This window comes from Hyaloscypha bicolor, assembly GCF_002865645.1.
Source record: "Hyaloscypha bicolor E unplaced genomic scaffold K444scaffold_57, whole genome shotgun sequence".
Taxonomy (NCBI): Eukaryota; Fungi; Ascomycota; class Leotiomycetes; order Helotiales; family Hyaloscyphaceae; genus Hyaloscypha; species Hyaloscypha bicolor.
The window spans coordinates 1,021,175-1,037,128 of NW_020194559.1; the positions used below are offsets into that span (position 1 = coordinate 1,021,175).

Here is a 15,954-nt window from a genome sequence, read left to right on the forward strand (position 1 = left end):
CTCAGTCTTACTCGATGTACCTCCTGTAATCACCACCGACTTTCCTTTCAGGGAGTTAAGATCAGAGTGCGAGGTTGCGGTAACAGGACCGCGGTTCTCATATTTTGGAATAGACATTTTGCGTCTCGAGTAATTACATTAATTTCTCAACTTCGATGTCTTGCAAGAGAGACAGAATATCGAAGGTTGAGGGGGATTTGTCGACTGATATATGAATGTGAGATGACGAAGATTGACAGACTGACAGACCAGAGGTAAAGCGTATGCATGGCTACCGGACCCGAATCATTCCTCAGAATTCGAGTGGTGTTTGTTACGAGCCAGTAGAAGTGGAGAACATGATGACGAGTCGGCTGAGTAGGGTTTCTATTGGATATTTACGGGGATGCTAAATCTGGGATGAAGGAAAAACAACAAATAAATTCTTTTCTAAGTACCATAAATAAAACATCAGCGCAACACAGCCGTCAATCGTGCCAATGGCGTCGAATCAAAGGGTATAAAGCGCACCGCAACGCTGGAAAACAAGTACATGCTGCATATCTTATGAAACCACTCCTTTGGTTTCCGCCCCCTCCCGCCCCTTCAACCCCCCCTTTCCACCCAACTTCACGACCAATCAAGAACTCCCAAATCAAGCCTCAGGAACAATCTCACTCTCCTCAACCTTGACCCCGTTCCCCTCAACCTTCTTTACCTCAACACCCTTATCACTCTCCCCGACCTCCTCACCCATGCTAACCCCATTGCTCAAACTGATCTTCCCCACAAGTGCCTTAACCTCCTTAACCTCAACGAGAATCTCCGCACTCTGGTCCTTCTTGTCCTCCTCAATCAGCGTCTTTACTTCTTTCACGGAGCTCAAGATCTCAGCATCCTCTTTGCCGACCTCTGTCTGCAGAGCCTCGAGAGTAGAGAGGATCTTTAGTCCGACGGTATTGTCGGTTGGGTTATCTTTGATTTCGGACAGGGTCGTAGTCTGCGAGTGGAGGGTGGTGATGATTTCCTTGACGGAACCTTCGAGGTGGGACAAATCGACCTTCTCGGGAGCAGGGGCGGGCGTGTGCACAGCGGACTTGATTTCGTCCAGGTGAGCAGTATGTTGATCTAAAGTGGCAGCGAGTGGTGAAAGGTCGACCGGTGCGGGGACAGGAGCTGGGGTGGTAACTGCGGTCTTGATTTCGCTCAGGTGGGCCGAGTGTTCATCTAGCTTAGTAGAAAGTGGCGAGAGGTCGACTTTTTCTGCCTCTGGAGCAGGTGCAGAGGCCAGAGATTTGAGTTCAGTGAGGTGTGTGGTATGTTCATCAAGTTTGGCAGATAGCGGGGCGAGGTCGACCTTCTCGGGCGCTGGAGCTGGTACAGAGGCAAGGGATTTGAGTTCAGCGAGATGAGCTGTATGTTCGTCGAGTTTAGATGCAAGTGGGGACAGATCAACCTTCTCAGGAGCTGGAACAGGTGCGGAGACTGTAGATTTGATGTCTGTCAGGTGGGCGGTGTGTTCGTCGAGTTTAGCAGCCAGCGGTGATAGATCAACCTTCTCAGCAGCTGGAGCGGGCGTAGCAACAATGGATTGGATCTCCGACAAGGTCTTGGTGTGGGCGGCATGAGCTTCATTTGAAGCCTTAACTCCCTCCAAAATTTCAGGGCTGAGATTTGCCGCTTTCAATTCTGTGTGTGATGCTTCATGTGCCGATTTCAACTCCGCAAGAGCAGCAGCGTGGGCGGTATGCGAATCATTGGATGCTTTGACACCAGCCAAAACCTCCGATCCAACGTCCGATGCCTTAATCTCCGCCAACGTTGAATTCTGTGCCTCGATTGCCGTGAGAACATTGCCAATTTGCGTACCAATGCCAGAGAATCCAGTGTTTTGTCCAATTTCAAGATCTGCTTTGAAGGTGCCCAGGTCTGATTTCAGTGCTGCAGCAGACTCGGCATTTTGCTTGATGATGGCGAGTTCGGCGGTGATGGTGTCGAGTTTTGTAGCGTTGTCGGAGAGGGAGAGGGAGACTGGGGCAGGCCCTTGCTCGTGAAGTGTCTTGAGATCGGTGGAGATTGTGTCCAGCTTCTCGCCATGCGATGTCAGGAGTGTAGTGTCCGGGGATGCAACGCTTTCTTGGAGTGCCTTCACAGTGTATCCCAGCTCCACCAACGATTCCGTGATATGTGCCACAGCAGCTTCGATTGCAGAGATCTTGCCAGCGGCAGTAGTATTGTTTGTGTCGAGGACGGTAGACAGGTCGGAGAGCTTCGTATTCGTTTGGGTGTTTGACTCGGCAATTCGTTTGGACAGTTCGGCATTGGACTCGAGCAGCTTGGTTTCGACGGTTGAGATATCTAGAGCAGACTTGAGAGATGGCTGGAGCTGTGTAGCCAAATGGCCAGCAACAGCTTTGGTGAAGTCATCGCCGGTCAGAGCTGCAGAGACTGCCTCTGCAATGGCCTTCTGGACCGCCTCCTTGTCTTTTGCTTGCTCTTCTTCCGTGGGTGCTGCTACCGCCTTGGGCGTGCTCGAGTGGCCTCGCAGGCGCTGCCACAGAGAAGGGGACATGGCTCCAAACAACGATGCTGGGAGGTTCTGGATGTATTTGAAAAACGACGACATCCGTCAGGGTAGTGGGGGACCTTTGTGGTGTTTGGAGGTTGGAGGAAGAAGGAAAATGGGAAGATCAGAAGATCCGACGTTACCTCGCTAGCGTTACTAAAGTAGCTAAACACACGCCGTGCAGGCAACTGAGGCCGCCGCGGCGGACAATTGTGCGTGTGTTGTGCGACTTGTGCGCGATCGATGTCTAATTGCGAGTCTCAGTGTGTGCTGCGGTGCCTTGGGTTGCTTTGGGTCGCGTCAATTTCCGGGATTTGAGTCGGTGAGGGGAGCTTGAGCCGTAGCGAGGGCAACGAGGGCCGGCCCGCCAGTTTTTCCGCCTGCAGGGCCCCGGTCAAGCGCTGCAAAACAATCAAAAACTTCACCACCGCGTCGTCCAACGTGTCCCAATTAGGGGCAGCCCCGGCCCCCTCAGTGGTTCATCATTCATGCAGCATTGCAGCCGAATGCACTCCCCACCGCCGTTAGCTCTCTCTGGCTGACTCGGCCTCCGTGGGCTGCAGGCTATTCGTGCTCTTGTCGGCCACTGAGAAATTCTGCTTTTGTCGCGGAGGGTTGGATTGGGTTGCGTTGGGAGTCATGTGCGTGCTGTACTTGCATATGGACGTCGTTTGGGCAGGAGAACAAGATGCCAGTGCATTGTTACTCCGAGTCATTGCCCTATCATCGCTGTACAGTTGTATAGACAACGCATTGGAGGAGAGATCTGAGACAATGTGCCTGCAGGAGTGGACGTGTTCCTCTGGGTGGGGGCTGTCACTCTGACATGAATCACGATCACGTCCCAGATAGCGAGCTTTCTTGCTTATCGTCGTTTACATACATTTGCTTTCATGTTTTCTAGAAGATGTCGGAAGAAGTCTCCCACGAGTTTCAGCGTCACGTTCTCATTGTGGTTCTCACGTGATGCAGCCGAGTTGATACAATCTGCGCCACAACTGATGCTTTTTCACCCTGGCGAAGAAGTGGCGATACTCGTCTACCTTTGCTGATTGCTATTTTGTTTCTATTGTCTGCCCCTTCAACTGCTAAGCTCAAGTCGAATCCAGTGCAGCCTCAAACTCTTCTTGCAAAGCAGGAAGTAGTTGCAATAGATGAGCAAAGTCTACGCATAGAATTGAAACATCTAACACTTTTCTACTCAATAGTTTTGAGTCGTGCGGTTACAAAATAGCCAGTGACGGTCGTCTGAAAGGTCATTTTCCCTACCCAGAAGAGACGAAAAGCCCCCAAAAGAAGGCTTCCATACGAGCACAACCATGCAGCTGAGGCTCTCACCAACAGCGTTACTGCCTTTCAGCTACCTAGCCGCACCACCAATGCGACATACTCAAGCAAGACGAATATTTTGAGATGTCGGCCATCAAGTAATTAGTTGCTGCCGATAATTGAACAGATCACCGGTGGCCGTTGAAGGAAAGGATCACCTTTCATTGCCTCTTTTTGCAGGCAAGGCTTGGGGGCGGCCGAAGTTGCTATCTAACGCCTCGATTCTTCTTTCCCCTCATCTCCATTTCTCATGCCACCTTCCTTCCTCACTAACTAATCCAACCATGCTGCTACTTCTCTCTTTCCTCAATCTCATGCTATCTGTGAGGGTAGTGTCAGCAGCATGCTACGACTTCAACTTCAACCTGAATACGCCCCCCGGTGCCCAGCCTTGCAACAACATCGTTGGCAGGATCTCCATGTGCTGCAATACAAACCTCTCAACCTCGGACTTCCTGACACGCCCGACAACCTGTCTCCACAAACGATCTCTGCAAGAACGTAGTCGCGGGTTCGGCAAACGACATCACCACAAAATATTGGCGAGAAGGGTGTAGCGACAGGGGGTGGAACAGTCAGTATTGCTTAACGGGAATCCGCACCTCTTCTTCTGTGAGTAACCCCCCTCCCAAATAAATCCAATCGTGGAGAATCAGGAACAGGGACAGGGCTAGGACAACAGGCGTTGTGTTATAACTGGCAGCCTTTTCCCCACCAGCGTAGTTTGATGACCATTTCAATTGCAGGATGTAGACGGCAGCAATGACGCGCTAATGACTCCCAGTGACGGCACGGCAGCATCAGCAAAATGGTGCTGCGGCTATCAGAACATAGACTGCTGTGGCACATCCCAGGAACTTGTATTCCGCAGTATCAGCATCAGGTTGTACGAGATGCGAGGAGATCCGAGATCGCCGGGAACGCATGGAGAGCTCGCGTGACGTTGAAGCTCTGAAGGAGCTTGTCTTTCCTCTCAGGATTTGTTTTTGGGCTGGTTTTAAACGGCAGCGAGGCGGTAACAATCGTGATATAATACGCTAAGTTTGAGCGTCCATGAGAGGGACGAGAAGAGAGAAACTCGATGCCCCAAGAGGTTTCCGCACAATTTCAGCTCGATGCTCCTTTCCTGGTTATCCTTTCTATTTCGGAAAAAAACTGGAGATCAAGAAACACATGATATTACGTCAGTGTGCTGCCCTCCCTCAAGTGATGGTGTTGTGGCGTTCCATCCCCTGTCTTCGTACACTTCAGCCATTCACGGATCGAGGATCAGCGGGTCATCCCGCAAAGCATCCATCCTTTGGCAGCCCTCTTTTCGAGCATCACTTCCACATGTAAAAAGTTCGTATACCATGGCCAACTGAATTCATAAGCCTTGTGAGCATTCTAGGCATTTCGTCACAATGCGGCGGGGTTTTAAGGCGTAGTTTGCTTGGATTAGGGCCGCAGGGAACAGGATATAACCCTGCTCCTTTGGCAGAAATCATATCCCCAACATACGTTTCACATTTCCTAACTTGCGAAACAACTGTGTTCGCTTCCAGACTTTCAGATTTGACCTTAAGAGTTTAGGTTTTAGTAGAGTCTCCGCTGTTCCGTAAGCTCATTCAAGTCTGGTATCCATCCGTACACAAAAATCGCAATGTCTTCAAACCTCACACAAGACTACGCCCTGCACTGCCAAACCGCCCGCGCCCCCGATTACTACGGCCTCGGCGTACGCCTAGGAATCTACTTCGCCTGGCTACAAGCGTACATCGCGAACCACCTCCTACCCACCGAAATCGCCTCCGCAGCAGACACAAACACCATCTTCCTGCTCGCCCTGCTCATCGCCCTCATAAAATGCAGCAGCATAAACATGCTGGAACAGATCGACGGCTTGATCCTCATGCATTTATCCGGCGGCACGATTTTTGGGATCCTGAGCTTGTGGGGATACCGCACTCGTTTCTACACTGACGAAGGTCCGGTGGCGATTAGACACTTTGGTGGTTTCGGCACACATTCACGATTGATTCTGAGTCTGGGAGTTAGTATCTATGGACTTTGGTACTGGCTCTTCGCTGTTACGGGAAGTTTGATAGCAATGGGTAGCCGGCTCGAAATTGGCGAGCTGGCCGTCGACCCGCCGAACTCGCCGGATTGCGCAACGCTGTATACATTCATGTTCGCCAAGGTGCGCGCCGATGGCGGGATCAGGATTTTCTACATCATCGCCTGTATCTTGTGCACGATCTATTTCGGCATCATGCTCCTTGCCTCCAGTATTGCGGGCCGCAAGAGACTGCAAAATATCGTCGAGTTGGCGAGGCAGAAACGCTGGGCTGATACGAGTAGATTGCGTTTCGCGACGGGGTTCAAATATCATGAGTTCGTCTCCCCTTTCCCTCCCCTTATCAGAGAGATGAGTGGCTGATGAGTGAGGAAGGCTTCAAATCATTTACAAGACTCTGAGACTCCTCAACTTCGCGTGGTTGGTGTACTCAGCTCTGCTAATCGAGTTCACGCTTAATTTCAACAACGTAACCGCCGTGCTTGGAGGTCCGCATAGCAGCGAACTGCATTTACCGGGCCAGTTGCTTCCACTTCTCATTGGAGCTTTTGGATTCGTGCGTATCTGCTATCTGGTCCTTGAATCCTGGAGGAGCGGGAATGACGTCGAACCTTCACTCGCCACGAATCAAAGAATGAGGCTGGAAGCAAGGACTTTGCATACGAAAGATCTACCGCTTGCGTTCTCGCCGGCTATGAAGAGGGAGGAGAGGGTGAGGAAGGAACATGAGCCGGATGAAGTCGACGAGCTGGAGAGAAGGAGGGGGAGGGCGGCGAGGTATTTGGTGAGTTGGTTGCCTTGGTTGAGTTTGCTGGAGGGCTTTCGTGATGAGCCTGTTATGGGCATCGGGAAGGAGAAGAGGTGGAGCGAGTATAGCGGGGTGCCGCAGGAGAGGGAGAGGATTGAGTTGGAGCGGCCACCGAGACGGGGTGAGCGAGGGGAAGAAAGAGTGGAAGGAGCAACTGGGAACGGGACCGCGGTGAGGCATGGGGAGACTGTCTGAATTCTCATTGAATGGCGTCTTGAATGGCGGTATACTGAGTGGATACGTGTTTTTGGGAGCAGGAATAATAAGAGTTTGGTTACTTTAAGAGAATGAATTGGAGAGACGTTGTCGACCCTGAGCTAGTTAAGCGAGTGAAATAAGGGGTAGCGAATTTTAAGCAGACTTTGGGTCAAACTATTTTCCCGGTGGCACGGAACGTTATGTTTTCACGGAAGAAGTTTTTAAGTTCTGGGATGACTTTAGTTGGCTGTGTTTGCTATATACTTCGAAATTATGACCGGAGCATCACTCGTAGCTCGCCCGACTCATCAACGCAAGAAGCGCTCTCTGATTCCTCCTTCTCGTTTCCCCTAACGTAGCAGACCGTGCAGGTGGATTCTCAATCTCAGGTGTGTTTGGGGATATTGCTGATTGCCTTGGAGTAGTCGGCTGTGTTGGCGGCGATACGGGCGTTGAAAGTGGTTGCTGTTGTTGTTGTTGTTGTTGTTGTTGTTGTTGTTGTTGTTGTTGTTGTTGTTGTTGTTGTTGTTGTTGTTGTTGTTGTTGTTGTTGTTGTTGTTGCATTGTGAGATCTGACGAAACTCCCCCTCCTGGGTCCAGGGGGGTACGGGGTGGTAATGGAGGGCCGCAGGGTTGGTGTTGTTGCGCAGTTGGGTTTGGTATTGGTATTGGTAGTTCGGGGAGTGATAGGGGGCCGTAAGGTTGGTATTGTTGCGCCGGCGGATTTGGTAGTGGTAGTGGTATTTCGGGGAGGTGTGCTTGGGACTCTTGTTGATTCTGATTTGGATGCCAGACATGCGAGTACGACTGCTCCTGTGGTTCGGAGGCTGTTTGTGGTTGGGGTTGTGCCAGCGGTTGTGGCTTTTGTTCTTGAATGTGGGCAGGATCGTGATAATGATCAAAGTCATCTCCCCAACCTTCACCGCCATAATTTCCTGGTTTGGCATCAACCCATTTCTTGGTCTTTTGTCGATTGATGTTTGTTGCGTACGAGATATTCAGTCTACCAGCAGCTTGGGAACTCCTGAGGGATTGTCAGCAACTTTCAGCTCAGAATTGCCTTCTGCAACTTACGTCGAGGTGCCCTCCGAGAAGCTGCGAGCTTTTTGGGGCGCTGAGGTGCGAGATGTGAGCAGAGAAGATGTAAATGAATCTAGAGCTTGAGGGACCTGAGAGAAGGTAAATGTTTGTGAAGGCATCTCGTCGGACCTCGGTTGATGCACCTTTTCGGGGACTTGTGGAGCATAACTAGGCATGGAGTCATGAGGTGTGGAATCTGCTGGCATCTCGGACGGGAAATGGAGGCTTGGGTTGCGTGTACGAATGTTCGAGGTTAGCTCTTTGAAGGAATCGATTGATTGTGATTCCCAAGGATGAATATCACTGGGTACCGCGGTGAGCGGCCTCACTAGGAGGTCTCCCATCATCTCCGCAATGAAATCTAGGTTAGGTTGAGATGTTGCCGGTTCTGCCCAGAGTTCATATGGGTCCACAGGTCCTGGTGAGTTCATTGTGCTGAATTGTTGTGACGATAGGTCTTGTGAAGTTTTTCCCGGTAATGGTGTTTTTATTGAGATGATAGGCTGATCTGGAGTTGGAGGCTTCGGAGGTAGAGTCGACAGCCATGGACTTTTGTTGTCTGGAGGCTGAGTAGGCCATGACAATGCGGTGTGGAACGACGGTGGTGAATTCGTTGTAGGGGGCACTTGTCTATGAATCGAACCCACGGAATTAGCGGGAGAAGGATGTAATGTTGTTGCATCCGCTTGCTGTACCCCAGTTGTGGAGTTATTAGTAGGCAACGACGTCCAAGATTGCGTGGCAGTTGGTAAAAGGGGAAGGTGACTTTGGCTAAAATCTTCTGTGGATCGTCTTGGTGCAAAGGAAGATGATGCTGGCATCGGCAACTGTAACGAAGACGCAGAGAAACGGGATAACACTGGGCCTCCATATATGCTTGACAAAGAGCCAGAGGCCGGTCTTGTAGAAGACATTGATTCCCAGGAGCTCGTGGCCCCTTCCTGGGGCATACCTTTGCCTAGCGATGCATCTGATGTAGTCGAAGTTGGAAAGAGACTCGGGCTCGATACAGCAGGGGATGATAGAGAGAATATCATAGATGACGATGGGCGGAGCCTGAGTTGCGCAGCCGTCGACGTGTCGAAAGCTGCTGGCAGGGAAAGAGTTGTCAGCGGACTCGGGCTTGGCATAATCAAGAAGAAACTATACCTTCAACGTCCCTTTTCTGCTTGTTGTCATCCCTATCGGTATAACGAGCCTTCATTCTTTTCTGCCGTGGGCTTAGGAGGTCATCAAAGAATGTGACTTCGTCGTATTTAGGGGGTTCTGTAGCCGTCACAGCAGTTGATTGCTCGATGGGAGTCAAGTACGCCAGCACGGTCGATAAGGTCTGATGGCTCGTCCTCAACTCCATACTTCGATTGACCAACTTCTCCTGGTCATTGAAGACCCATCGGACTCTCGTCTCGAACGAAACATTTCCATATCCTTGTCTCTCTACCCTCACGCGCTCAACCCATCTCCCGATCTCGTTCAGCGCGGCTTTGGTGCTGAGAACAGAACCTTTGATCCATGGTAGCTTCTCTGGTGCACTTATGAGCTTTGTTTTGACAGATGGTACGCAGAGAAGTCGCTCAGTTTCTTCCAAGTCCAGTCGAATTCGCTGGATCAGTCGTACGAAAACTCCATTCTCAGATTCAACTCCGTATAGCTTCACAGCATACTCTGCAAGCTTGAAGCAACTGTTCAGAAAGGCAAAAACAGCAGCAGTGCTGACTGGCTCCCCCATTGTTCATGCCGCTACCCACTTGCGATGAGATGATGTGCCAACAGCAGATTACGGCGCAGGATTGATAGACAAATGTAACGGCATGGCATTCTCCGAATTACCTGATCAGAGATTGTTGGCTTCGGTCAGTCTGGATGGAGTTGTGGAGTTATCTGCTATCTGCGGATCATTGCGCCATAAACGCGCCGGGGACCCATCAGAGTGGAATGTTATCTCTGGGATTCCGATAACCCAACCATGACCAGCTTGGCTGTGGGGTAAGCAATAGACGGTTGCAGGCGAACCTTGGCTTCTGGCCGAAAGGGGGTAAGTGCAATTCGGGACTTCAATCATTGGTGTGCTGGCTAGCGGGAGGAGAAAAAAATGGCCGATTTTGACAAATTCAGCGGAGACCAGAAAATCAGTATTTACTAGACACCAAATTAACTTCTTTTCTCTCTACGACTTCTTACGGTCATACCAGATCTCGCAAGTCCTATATACGTCTTTTGCACCTTTAATTGACTTGTGTTGTCTCAAAAAGAGGGCAGGAAGTTGAGGTTTTGGTGTTGGCGCAGGGGCCAATTTCGGCCGCTTATTTCTCCTACGAAGAGGCTGGACATTCCTGCGAGGCTTGACAGCAAGAGAAAGTCTTAGCCATACCATTCTCCACCCTTGTCAACAGCAGCGAAATAGGAAATCGCAGACGGCACCGAACAGCCTTCATTTGTCAGGAGCTCTTGATATGAGACGTGGCGGGGGGTGATATGAGCCTGTGACCAATATCGTGATCTCCATGAAGGGAAGGCAATGGAGGGGCTGATTTTTGCCCAATTCTCGAGCCGTGCTTTCTTTTCTTTTTCTCCGGTCTCGTCCCTCAACGTGGCATGCACGAGTCCAAGACAAGAAGTTAAGTCGTACGAAGTGGGATATTCCGATGCATGGAGCCAAGACATCAACTCAAAGTGTCAGTGCGGCTGAAAGGTGCGGTGCATGTGATATGTGGTAGGGTCGCCGATTGGATGGGTTCCCTCCTCCGGCACAGTCGGGAAAGTCTCAGGGCGGGAGCTTATCTTCGGGCGGGAGAGACACGGGACAGATGCATTTATTACGGTAACTAACGCCACAAAGTCCCCAGAAAAGGTTGTTACCATATACTTCAGCACCACCTCCACAATATTGAACATTTCTTGGAAATCCCCGAGAAAGCGGCTGAGCAAGTCTTCAGTCCTTCGCGTGTGCCCAGATTCCCTCATGCCAGCCCAGCTCCAAAGACGAGAACAAAATCAAACCACTCTCAAACACCTATCAATATCTGCCCAATCCGGCTACCACCTCCTTCTCACTCAATACTCTTGGCGGTGAGAGCCTCTCCCCCTCGTCATTGACCGTAATCAGTAAAGCCGGGAAGACTACCAGGCTATCAGGGTGTCCCGTCCTGGTATAATCAAAGACAAATGAGCTGGGTTGGCTGAACATCAGGAATGCGTATTGAGCAGCTCGTCTCATGATTCCTTCTAGATTGCGGCGGCGTACATTCGTGTCGATGCTTGGATTGACGAAAGGACGCAGGACGGGCTCAGAAGAAGCAAGAGCATCCGCAATACTGGCTTCACGTGGGTCGTTTTCGTTTGGTTGCTGGCTGTATCGTTGTTGGAGAAGGGTTCCTGAAATGGTCTTCCATTTGCTGAAAAGGGCAACCTCAGCTGGAGCAAAAATTGTCAGCATGAATCCATGTGCGCTTCAAAGTCCAGACCAACCAGCTGTGATGGCTTTTGCACCGGCATCTGAAGCCGCAAGAGCTGACACTTCGCTTGGAAGAAACGATAATGTTGTGTCTGGCTGTCCACTGCATCTGGAAAGTATCAAATGCCCAAGGTAAAGCCTGAGCATCGGTACTCGCGTCGCTGGATTCAATAGCAAGTCCAATATGCTTGAGGTTGGTACCGCCAATACTCTTGCCAACTCAACAAGACCTGCCTCTTCCACCATTTTATGGTCAACTGGAACTGTATGGTAATAGTTCTGGACATGGTTCTTGATGGCGTCGCGGATTTTGGATAGCCCGGCGATCATGGCATCATCCTCGGTGGGCTGAGGCAAGAGACGATCAACGTTTGCCACCGTCGTAGTAGCGCCGGACTTCTCTTGTGGCATATATCCCCCATTGTTGGGTGGAGCACTCGGCTGCTGGTAGATTGGGTGTCTATTCTTTCTACGAGAGAGAGCAAAGAGGATAATTAGTCCGGCCAACAAGGCACCAATAACAGCACAAGCGATCCCAATACCAGCAACAGATCCATTTGTTAAGCCAGCTGGGCCTGGAGGGTGTGTTGGTAAGTTTGTCGGGGAGTTCGTTGAAGTTGCTGAGCTTGGTTGGTACAGTGTGGCGCTCGTTAAGGTGGTTGTGATTGTTAGAGAGTTTGTTGGAGAGCTACTTGTGCTCCACGAGAGGGTTGGAGTGATTGATACGCAACTACCACTCGTGCAGGTTACTTGCCCGTTCGAAAATTGAGCCTTGGTATAGCAATTGTTGCCACAGCCTCCGCAGTTGCTAGGATCAACTGCGGTCGCGATGCAGGTGGTTGCGCAAAACGTTGATGAAGGCGAACAGGATGAAACCGTCGTATCCGTCCTTCGTTGATGGGGTTGTTTAATGTTGGACATGTTGTAAAAACTGTGACTTTTAAGCAGTGGGTTCGAGAGAAGGAGATCAAGATTTTGGGAGTCTTGAATGTAAGCTTGGGGCCACTGAGAAAGGGTGGGCGGTGCTTTAAAAGCTACGGACAAATTCCTCAAGGCTTGCAACTTATACGGGATATGTCCCAATCTCAACGTAATGTCATGTTACGGAGCAAATTCATACATGAGGCATACCTTTTACACAGCCATGGTTCTCGATGAAGCAACAATAGGCATGAAAGCCAAGACCGAGGGTGAATGTCTCAGCCTCGACCTGTCGTTTCTACCGTAGTAATAATATGTTGAGCTAAATATAGGAAAGTGTCTTGGCATTGTTACACCGCATGGCCAAAACCAAGCAGTGGCTTTTTCAGTGGCCGCCGCCGTCAATCAACCAGCCTTTTTAAATGTTAGAAAAAGGAAAGCACAAACGGAGTGGAGAGTGGGGTACCTGGAGAAAGTGGCGCACTCTTCTTTCGAATCGAAGTTACCTCCCAGTATTTTCAGACCTCGCTTTTTCTGTCTATCTTGAATCTGCTAACAACCTCGCCTTCTACTCATTTTCCGTGCATCCTTATTTTTTCACTATGTCTGATAATGTCCCACGACCGGAATTAGTTATTGCCATTGACTTCGGCATGACATGTATAATCATATCATCTTCCTCCTATGGTGATTTATTAACTCCACGCAGGCACGGGCGTCGCATTTTGTAACGTATCTACTGGAGAGGAAAGACCTCGTTGCATTAACAAATGGCCTGGAAGGGGAGGTGCAGTAGTAGACAAGGTCAGTTACTGTGACTACTGGCAGTCTTTCACAACGCAACCATTGCCGGACTGACGAAGCTCTGCAGGTCCCAACTGTCCTCGTTTATCCCAAGAACTCCACCATCCCCTCTTCGTGGGGTTTCTTCTCCGAACATCCTGCTGAGCAGATGAGTGAAGGCAAGGAATGTAAGGAATGGTTCAAAACATATCTGGATGAAGAGAGGCTTCAAATGGCTCTGAAAGACCCAGGAAACAAAGGTATATGTCCGGCATCCATGCAAGAAGTTGAGAGGCTGTAAGTCCGAGTTCATGTGTTGGACGAATCAGTCAGTGGTAACTCTTGCAGGTACTGCGATTTCTTAAGATACCTGTACCAAACCATTCAGAAGAAGTTGCAAGGCGAGCTGGCGAATCGGTGGGAAGATGCGCATATCGAGTTTATCTTTAGCGTACCAACAACTTGGAAACCGGTTCCGACTGTCGAACGATTCCGGTCAACAATCCAGCGAGCTGGTTTTGGCAGCCATCCCAACCATCGGGCGGATATCGGGTTGACCGAGGCTGAAGCAGCAGCCGTACATACTTCACGCGAGTTTCCAAGATTGTTCAAGGTAATGATTCTTGGCTTGACTTCGGATGCCCATTGATTGATTGATTGATTAGGAGCGGGACGTCCTGCTGGTTTGCGATGTTGGAGGCGGGACAACGGTGAGAAGGCCCTTTCATAACCTTCCTGTTTCCGATATCATTTTTGTCAATATCTCATGAATGGTTCCAGGATCTAAGCGTCCTCCGAGTTACTAACACGGCCGGCGGATCTCTCAGTTTACAACAAATGGACGTTGTTCAAGGTCAGTCCCTCCTCTACTGCCGTCCCATTCTTTTCGCGTCCAGGATCTGACTATCTTCTAGGTGCGACAATTGGATCTGTTCAATTGGATACTGCTTTTGATACCTGCGTAAGGCAACGGCTCGATATGGCAAATCAAATCACACCTATTGGATTCCGGCCCCAAGAACTGGATGACATAGCATGGAAGATGGCGAAAGGCAGGGAATACCAAAATGCGAAGTGCGAATACGGTTCCTCGGATGATGACACAGAATACTTTACTGTTGCCATTCCTGGTCTTCGACCGGACTACGTAAACGTGAATGTGGGGATTAGCAACGGAGAAATGATGTTCAGGAGGTAAGTATACTTGCTCGCATGCTCAGTCCCGCAGAACAAGATCTGACTTCCTATCAGAGATGAGATACGAAGCTATTTCGATGCACAGGTAATTTTTTCCAGTAGTTTTGGAAGCAAGACGATTTAATATTTTCAGATTGCAAAGCTTTATGAACTCCTAGACAGACAGCTCACCCGCATACAACAAAAATTCCCGGAAGAACAAGTGGTGAGGTCATCTTGTTCCACTAGAGACCTTTTCAAATCATTAACTATCTGTAGGCCCATCTCGTGCTCTCGGGTGGTCTTGGCAACTCCGCCTACGTGTACAGACGCCTTCAAGACCGATACTCGTCCGGGAACGCGCCTTTCCAAAATGCTCGGGCTCTTAAAGTTAAAGTGGCACCAGAGCCACAGCTAGTCGTCTGCAAGGGAATTGTAGCTGACAGGGTCCAAAAGCTGAGAACGGGCACATCAGTACTGAATTGGCGATGTTGTCGTGCTTCTTACGGGACACTAGCCAAAGTAGCTTTCAATCCACAAAACCCTGAACATTTTGGACGAAGTCCAGTGAAGGACACTTTTGATGGAAAGCTATATATTCTGGAGTGCATTAGCTGGTTCATTAAGGAGGTAATATTTAACGGAGAGATTGTACGCCGACATTGAACCTTCATTGGAAACTAATTCGTGTACAGGGTGAGCCCGTCTCCATTGACCACCCGATCATCAAGAAATTTACTCGAAAGTGTCCTCCAGCGTCTCAATTTAACCCAGATCCTCCCAGGGTATTCCAAACCGACATTGTCACAAGTAACTTGGACAAGGATTTGCTTCCTCTCGTCATGAATTCCTGTACGTTATCCCTTCCTCCCCCACTAATACGGCTAACATATTACAAAGCTTGTTCAAAACTCTGTGATATCTCCTCGGATTTAACCAGTCTCCCACTCACAATGTTTAAGCTTAAAAATAGACATTGGTGGAATACGCGAGCAAAGTACCACCGCATTGAATACGTCATCAAGGTCGCACTTGGTGCCGCAGATATCCGCTTCGAGCTGTGGCATAATGGGCAGAAACTCAGCAAGGACAATCCGATCAAGGTTGAATGGTTTACCGCGGAGCCTCCGCCACAGGGTTTTCAGCAGAATACGTTCCATGCGTGGCAGGAACCTACTTTAAAGATGACGTAGAATTTAGAAATTCGGACGGGAGAAGCCTTTGGCATTCCTTAACTTGTAGTTCTTCAGCCATCCGTCTGCGCGAACAAAACATAATAAATGCACCGTTTTATGACTGTCTCCAGCCCACCACTGGATTTGTATTGTTATTGAGTAATGCCTTCTGAAATACCAAATTTCAAGGCCAGCACAACAAATTTCTCGTCTCGATGTTTTCCGACGCCCACGAGGAACACTTCAAAAGTTCAAGTCTTTCTTAAGTATTCACCCATCTTTAACAAGACATAAGTCATTGCTAGGAACATTTAATTCACTTAGAATGCCTCATTTTGCCTACAAGTTAGGTTAATGCCTCGATGTTTCGAAGTGTTACAGCCCGCAGTTTCCCTAAGCGAAGCCAAAGATTGTGGTGCTTTGGGTATA

General features: G+C 49.7%; 5 protein-coding genes across 5 annotated transcripts; 2 read left to right on the forward strand and 3 right to left on the reverse strand.

The window, feature by feature from the left end:
- Nucleotides 1-634: 634 nt before the first annotated feature.
- On the reverse strand, nt 635-2,551 carry K444DRAFT_642844 (uncharacterized protein; the record flags this gene model as incomplete). Its single annotated transcript, XM_024884787.1, has 1 exon — nt 635-2,551. One exon carries the CDS (start codon nt 2,549-2,551, stop codon nt 635-637), a length of 1,917 nt encoding a protein of 638 aa, XP_024737927.1.
- A 3,214-nt stretch (nt 2,552-5,765) lies between these two features.
- On the forward strand, nt 5,766-7,121 carry K444DRAFT_560486 (uncharacterized protein; the record flags this gene model as incomplete). The annotated part of the gene is made up of 2 exons (XM_024876901.1): nt 5,766-6,247; nt 6,306-7,121. The coding sequence occupies 2 exons, from the start codon at nt 5,766-5,768 to the stop codon at nt 6,931-6,933; spliced, it is 1,110 nt and encodes a 369-aa protein (XP_024737928.1). The 3' UTR covers nt 6,934-7,121.
- An 839-nt stretch (nt 7,122-7,960) lies between these two features.
- K444DRAFT_385369 (uncharacterized protein) lies at nt 7,961-9,093 on the reverse strand. Its single transcript, XM_024872377.1, has one exon. The coding sequence runs from the start codon at nt 9,051-9,053 to the stop codon at nt 8,007-8,009; it is 1,047 nt and encodes a 348-aa protein (XP_024737929.1). The 5' UTR covers nt 9,054-9,093; the 3' UTR covers nt 7,961-8,006.
- Nucleotides 9,094-11,032: 1,939 nt separating this feature from the next.
- On the reverse strand, nt 11,033-12,442 carry K444DRAFT_662968 (uncharacterized protein; the record flags this gene model as incomplete). Its single annotated transcript, XM_024886766.1, has 2 exons — nt 11,485-12,442; nt 11,033-11,430 (listed from the first exon to the last, which is right to left on the reverse strand). Exons 1-2 carry the CDS (start codon nt 12,389-12,391, stop codon nt 11,033-11,035), a joined length of 1,305 nt encoding a protein of 434 aa, XP_024737930.1. The 5' UTR covers nt 12,392-12,442.
- A 551-nt stretch (nt 12,443-12,993) lies between these two features.
- On the forward strand, nt 12,994-15,635 carry K444DRAFT_720785 (uncharacterized protein; the record flags this gene model as incomplete). Its single annotated transcript, XM_024888490.1, has 12 exons — nt 12,994-13,051; nt 13,101-13,195; nt 13,263-13,471; nt 13,523-13,787; nt 13,840-13,884; nt 13,955-14,027; nt 14,089-14,368; nt 14,426-14,456; nt 14,505-14,576; nt 14,630-14,980; nt 15,046-15,206; nt 15,291-15,635. 12 exons carry the CDS (start codon nt 12,994-12,996, stop codon nt 15,541-15,543), a joined length of 1,893 nt encoding a protein of 630 aa, XP_024737931.1. The 3' UTR covers nt 15,544-15,635.
- Nucleotides 15,636-15,954: the final 319 nt, after the last annotated feature.